This window comes from Hippoglossus hippoglossus, chromosome 4, assembly GCF_009819705.1.
Source record: "Hippoglossus hippoglossus isolate fHipHip1 chromosome 4, fHipHip1.pri, whole genome shotgun sequence".
Lineage (NCBI taxonomy): Eukaryota > Metazoa > Chordata > Actinopteri > Pleuronectiformes > Pleuronectidae > Hippoglossus > Hippoglossus hippoglossus.
The window spans coordinates 28,220,141-28,227,640 of record NC_047154.1 but is presented as its reverse complement, the minus strand read 5'-3'; the positions used below and the strand labels follow the sequence as shown (position 1 = coordinate 28,227,640).

At 42.1% G+C, this 7,500-nt stretch overlaps 1 protein-coding gene across 1 annotated transcript in view; it reads left to right on the top strand.

The window, feature by feature from the left end:
- The window catches only part of LOC117759851 (ephrin-A2-like), a 32,460-nt gene that overhangs the window by 21,082 nt on the left and 3,878 nt on the right, over positions 1 to 7,500 (top strand). Inside the window, exon 3 of the mRNA XM_034582313.1 lies at positions 7,385 to 7,500. This exon is cut by the window's right edge and continues 177 nt beyond it. Coding sequence (XP_034438204.1) covers positions 7,385 to 7,500 — 116 coding nt within the window. The remainder of the gene's footprint in view (positions 1 to 7,384) is intronic.

Sequence of the window (7,500 nt, the reverse complement as noted above, 5' to 3'; positions counted from 1 at the left end):
ATCAAACCACCACTTCTTCTAAATTATAATTGTCTTCGTTCAAGGTTAATAGAACCGGCGTCTTCCCGTGGTTCTGGCGTGTTTCTCGTCTGAAGCGCTGAGTCGCGGTTGGTCAGTGAAAGGAATTCCTCTCAGATGAAATCAGACTTCAGGTTTAATCCGAGTGAGACCTTGTGCTGCTGCAGGATCTTTGGAGGGAACGCTCTGTCCTCTCAGGGAATTCTGGGGAAATGCAGCCATTGTTGACGGAGGCGTGTGATTGGTGGAGCGTGTCCGCGGCTGACAGGCTGACAGGAGGGGGGGGGGGCTGATGGTCAGCCGAGGAGAACTAATCCACACACCCACACCCCCCACCACCCCACAAAGATCTGAAGCGTTTTCCCGAAGACGTAGAAATCATTTATTTATAACTTTATACAAAAATATTTATACTTAGAATTTTAAAATGTTTAATTTCATCAAATACATTTTTTAAATATTGATTTCTTTTAATGACAATAATCATCATAAATAAATAAACAATCCAGTTTCTCATGATAAATAAAATTGGAATATGAAGTAATAACATTTTATGTCAAAATATTAATTATTCTGCTGAAACTAATATTAATACAATTTATACTATCATCCTTACACACCCATATTTTCTGAAATAATGTAATAATGTAAGTATTACATTAATTTATTTTGATTTCAATAATATTTTTATTCAACAATTTTATCATTTAATGAATTGTTATTGTTTGATATTAAATAATTTTAACAAAGATAACTTTGTGTAGAATAATGTTTTATAAACTGATAAACTGAACAAGTAATAATAATAATTTAATATAATATATTAACATGTGTGATTTCAAAATGTTTCAATATTCTATAAATAATACAAAGATATAAAACAACATCAGTAAGAATTACATAGTAACGTTGACATTTTGTAGAGTTTGAATTTTAAGAAATAAAGTTTTTAAAGGATTGTTGTAGTAGGTGTGTGTGTGTGTGTGTGTGTGTGTGTGTGTCAGTGATGAGTAAAATGAAGTGTAATAATCAGTTTATAAATATATTGATTATTTTATTTTATTTCATAATAATCACAATTTATCAGCTTCTCATTTATTCTCAAGTTTTATATTATATTATAATAGAAATATACATATATATTTTATAAAAATAAAATATAAATTCTTTAATTTACTGTTTTGTACTTCTGTTTTATTCTTAATTTCTGTGTTGAGATATAAAATATCAGATCAGGGATAAATATACATTTTTAAAATAATAATATTCCGGAAACTTAAAACTGTAAATTGATATTAAATTACGTAATTATTAAGTAATTGACTGATCATTATCATTGATGATTGAGATAATCGATCAATGTCGGAAGTGATCAAAATGTAGTCAGGTGTTATTAATTATCAGATGACGGAATGAAACTGAAAACCTGAAATTTTCATTTTAGAATCTGTGAAATATTAAATGTAAAAAAAATAACTCGTCATCATCTGCTCAGTGACGATGCTGATGAATTTCAGATTTTATGAAAATCAAACATGAATTTTTTCTGCTCTAAACTACAAACTTCATGTTTTCTCACATGGACTCATTCTGACATTTCAACTGGAGGCTGCAGGAAAAGTTCCAGAAAATGTCCAGAGACACTGACTCAGACATTTGTTTTCACATAGAGAACCTGCAGAACACGTCAGGAACATATCAGGAGCACATCAGGAACACGTCAGGAACATGTCAGGAACATATCAGGAGCACGTCAGGAACATATCAGGAGCACGTCAGGAGCACGTCAGGAACATATCAGGAGCACGTCAGGAACACGTCAGGAACATGTCAGGAACATATCAGGAACACGTCAGGAACATGTCAGGAACATATCAGGAACACGTCAGGAGCACGTCAGGAACATATCAGGAGCACGTCAGGAACATATCAGGAGCACGTCAGGAGCACGTCAGGAACATATCAGGAGCACGTCAGGAGCACGTCAGGAACATGTCAGGAACATATCAGGAGCACGTCAGGAACATATCAGGAGCACATCAGGAACACGTCAGGAACATGTCAGGAACACATCAGGAGCACGTCAGGAACATATCAGGAGCACGTCAGGAACATATCAGGAGCACGTCAGGAGCACGTCAGGAACATGTCAGGAGCACGTCAGGAACATATCAGGAGCACGTCAGGAACACGTCAGGAGCATGTCAGGAGCATATCAGGAACACGTCAGGAGCACGTCAGGAACATATCAGGAGCACTTCAGGAACATGTCAGGAACATGTCAGGAACATGTCAGGAACACGTCAGGAGCATGTCAGGAGCATGTCAGGAGCACGTCAGGAACATATCAGGAGCACGTCAGGAACATGTCAGGAGCACGTCAGGAGCACGTCAGGAACATATCAGGAGCACGTCAGGAGCACGTCAGGAACATATCAGGAGCATGTCAGGAACACTTCAGGAACATGTCAGGAACACCTCAGGAGCACATCAGGAACATATCAGGAGCACGTCAGGAACACTTCAGGAACATGTCAGGAACACCTCAGGAGCACATCAGGAACACGTCAGGAACACGTCAGGAGCACATCAGGAACATATCAGGAGCACGTCAGGAACACTTCAGGAACATGTCAGGAACACCTCAGGAGCACGTCAGGAACACGTCAGGAACACGTCAGGAGCACATCAGGAACATATCAGGAGCACGTCAGGAACACGTCAGGAACACGTCAGGAACACGTCAGGAGCACATCAGGAACATATCAGGAGCACGTCAGGAACACGTCAGGAACACCTCAGGAGCACATCAGGAACATATCAGGAGCACGTCAGGAGCACATCAGGAACATATCAGGAGCACGTCAGGAACATATCAGGAGCACGTCAGGAACATATCAGGAGCACATCAGGAACATATCAGGAGCACGTCAGGAGCACGTCAGGACTTTAGTTCATGTCTGAAAACAGGAGAGAGACGCAGCAGCTGCAGCTCAGAGACTTTTTCTCTCATGTTGCTCAGACAGAAACGTGTTTGATCAATACAACAAATCTTCATAGTTCAGAATCTGAAGCAATTATGTTGATGTATTGATTTATTGACTGATGACGATCAGTGGACAGATCATCAGACTCAGATCAGGAACCGTTTGTCCTCAGTTCCCTGTGAGGTGTTGACACCCCCATCCTCCCCCACTTCATTGATTGGTCACGGTCATGCTGCCGTTACCCCCTCCCCCACCTTTTGGGGCAGATGGGTGAGAATCAAAGAGACGTATCTATTCATTATATTTATATTATATTTATATAATCTGATTGACCAATGGAAGCTCTTTATAGTACAAGTCACATTCACACGCATTTATATCACACACTGTCGGGTTGAGGATTCAAAGACACTTTGAAATGCAGACTGGAACTGGGGATCTAACCGCCAACCTTCTGGTTAGTGGACGACCCGCTCAATGTCCTTATGTCCTTCTCTCCCATATCGCGTTTCTTTGAGTTATATTAATATTAATTTGCTGTAGCTCAACAACGTGTTTGTTTGCCTCTTCCACTAACACCTCCAGTTCCAAGGCATTCAATTTCGCTTTGCGCTTGTGGTTACTCTGCTCTCAGTAGCGCTCCACGACAGAAACCAGTCATGCAAAACACTAATTTAAATACTGCTGCCTCTACCATATTTCCCCCTTTTATCATATGCGCAATTATTTTTAGTAGAAAAAACGCCCACCAATCAAACGTGCATCTGTTTTAATGCACACGCAATTTAGCACTTTTTATTTGCGATCTTAGTAGATCAGGCCCATTGTCTCTCTGTCTGTGATTGACAGCTCTGATTTGACTGGTTTCTCTCGTGGTCGCCAGGTGACCGCTTCCCGCTCTGTTAGTCCGTCTCAATTGGCCAGAGCTGAATGTCAATCAAATCCCTTCACCCAAGCACATCACTCCTCCTCTCCCTCCTCGAATGAGGCTTGACTCTCACAGCTGATTGTAGCCAATCAGCTGTGAGAGTTTCTCCAGGAAAGTAATGTGAAGACTTTCAGTCGGGGTTTAGAGCCAATCACAGCACGGAGACAGCCTTGGTTAAAGTCACTAATGAGCTTCTAATAGCTCCAGATGTTTGTGTCTGTCCTCGTCCTGTTAGATCTTAGTGCAGCATTCGAAACATTATCAGGACACACTCGGTAAATTTCCACTGCTATGCGGATGACACCCAGTTATACTTAACCAATAAAACCTGAACAGTGTCATCAAATAACTAAACTCCAAGCACGTCTCAAGGACATAAAAACCTGGATGAGCGGCAATTTTCTCTTATTAAACTCAGATAAAACAGAGGTTCTAATACTTAAACACCTTAGAGACACATTATCTAATGATGAAGCTGCGCTAGACGACATCGTCTTTGCTTCCAGTGAAACATCAGGAACTTGGGAGTGATCTTCGATCCCGATTTGTCCTTTAATTCTCACTTAAAACAAATTTCTAGGACCGCCTTCTTCCACTTGCGTAATATCTCTAAAATCAGACATGTCCTTTCCCATAAAGACGCAGAAGAACGAGTCCAGGCCTTTGTTCCATCCAGACGTGATTATTGTAATTCCTTATTATCAGGCTCCAGCAGGAAGTCGTTAAAGACTCTGCAGTTTGTCCTAAATGCTGCAGCACGTGTCCTGAAGAGAACCAGGACCAGAGACCACATGTCTCCTGTGTTAGCTTCACTACACTGGCTTCCTGTTACATTTAGAATTTAAAACCCTCCTCCTCACCTACATAATAATAATATGGCAGCATCAAACCTTAAAGAGCTCATCGTACCTTATCACCACTAGAGCCCTGAGCTCCCAGAATTCAGGCTGCCGTCCCTAAAGTCTCTAAAGCAGAGGAGGAGCCAGAGCTTCAGCACCAAGCTCCCCTCGCTTAAAAACTTCCTTTACAATAAAGCGTATGGTTAGAGCCAGTGGATCCTGATCCTGGACTATGATCACAACAAGACTGCTTGATATATAATATGTCTCCTCAGATACTCGACCATTACTGACAATAATCCATCAGTTCATTGACCTTCAGCTACAAAGTGTTTATTCTAATCAAAGCTGTAAATACTCTGATCTCTCTGATGTTCTCTGTTCCACGGGACATCTGTTCACTTGTGTCCGGATCCTCACATGTGTCTCTGAGGTTTCTACCTTCTTTACCTGTTAAAGGTTTTAGTAGTTTGACTCTTGAGGGTTAAGGACAGAGGACGTCTCACCTTGTTAAAGACCATGAGACAAACTGGGATTTGTGAATATGAGACTATACAAATATAGTTTGATTGATTGATTGATTGATTGATTGATGGAGGGATGAGGATGACATTTCAGGACATTCTCAAACGTCTTGTGTGTTTTACTTGTGAGAAGAAACTTTCTCGGAGCTTCAAGCCTCCTCCGCCTCTGACTGGATGATTGACATTTCTAGAAACAATAGGGGCCCCGGCGGGTCCTGGGGCCACATGACCCACATGAGGGAGGGGAGGGTTCACCGCTCAGATCAGAAAACACAAAGCAGCAGCCGAGGCTCAATGATGGGGGGGGGGGGGAGTGACACTTGGCAGATTTTCTGAGGCCACATCACAAAGTTTTGTTCATCATGTGACGACCAACAGAGGAGCCAGATAAGAGCTGATGAATGAGTGAGTGAAGGTCTGTGGACCTGCTGCACCACCGACACAGACAATGGTTCAGATCAGGTCATGTGTTCCTCACATGTTCCTGACATGTTCCTCACATGTTCCTCACATGTTCCTCACGTGTTCCTCACGTGTTCCTGTTGTTGTGAATGAGTCTGACCCGGACAATCTGCTGCTGCTTCACAGGACAAACACTAACTACTCAAAATGTACAGACATGTTTTACAGAGTTCATGTCTGGAAACGGTTTGAGTCCTCATGGCCTCAGTGTAATATTTACCTTCACCACTAGATGTCTCTAAATGTCTTGAACATCTTCAGGTGTCGTATATATGTGAACCCCCCCCCCCCCCCATTATAAAACAGGATCCTCGACTTTAATCTCCAGTTGAAAGTCTGACTCTGTCTGTAGAAGTTAATCCAGCACAGCTGCTCGGCTCTTTAAAGCAAATGGAGTCTCCGGTTCGACTCCCAGCCGGACGCTCTGTTTGATGCCCCCCCCATCCTTTCTCCACTGTAGAGATCAAATAAAGGCTTAAAATGTCCATTTAAAACAGTTTGTGTCCGTCTGAGCTGCAGCTCTGAGTCTTTCTGCTGTAGCGCCACCCACAGGACATGAAGATGAAGGTGAAGGTGAAGGTGAAGATGGCGGTGTAGATGAAGATAACGGTGTAGATGAAGATGACGGTGTTGATGAAGATGAAGGTGTTGATGAAGATGACGGTGTAGATGAAGATAACGGTGTTGATGAAGATAACGGTGTTGATGAAGATGACGGTGTTGATGAAGATAACGGTGTTGATGAAGATAACGGTGTTGATGAAGATAACGGTGTAGATGAAGATAACGGTGTAGATGAAGATGAAGGTGTTGATGAAGATGAAGGTGTTGATGAAGATGACGGTGTAGATGAAGATAACGGTGTTGATGAAGATGACGGTGTTGATGAAGATGACGGTGTTGATGAAGATGACGGTGTAGATGAAGATGACGGTGTAGATGAAGATGACGGTGTAGATGAAGATAACGGTGTAGATGAAGATGAAGGTGTTGATGAAGATGACGGTGTAGATGAAGATGACGGTGTAGATGAAGATGAAGGTGAAGATGGTGGTGTAGATGAAGATGACCCTGCGGCCTGCTGGGACGGACAGCGAGCCAGAGTCCATTAGACAGATGAGTGATGATGTGAGCGGCGAGGACAACAGAGGTCAGTGGACGCAGCTCCGCTCTCCAGCTCTTAGTCACTCAAGCTAACTGAGTTAGCCGCACTTTGCTAATGGTGTTAGCAAAGACAAAGAGGACACACACAGACACACAAACTTACACACACCCAGATTTACACACACACAGACACTGTCTGACACACACACAAGCACACACACACACTCAGTGATGAAGAGTTGTCTCAATAAATAAACACAAACATGTTCTTCACTGTGACTCGTGTCTGTTTGTTTCTCTTTAAATACATTTTATGGATCCACAACAACAAATAAACCAACTAACCAAAGATGCAATGACGCCACAAACAAAAGGGGAATTATTAATAACTCATTTATTTATCAACAAACCATCTTAGGTCATTAGAGCAAAAACAAAATATCTGAGAGAACGGATTGATATTAATATCAGTTATTGATTTATTTTAATTGATTTTATTCTATGTCTTCTTCTGCTCCTCAGGTTCTTTGGTGGCGAGTACACGGTGGAGGTGGCGATCAACGACTACCTGGACGTATACTGTCCGCACTACGAGGGGGCGGAGTCATCGGAGCGCATGGAGCAGTACGTGTTGTACA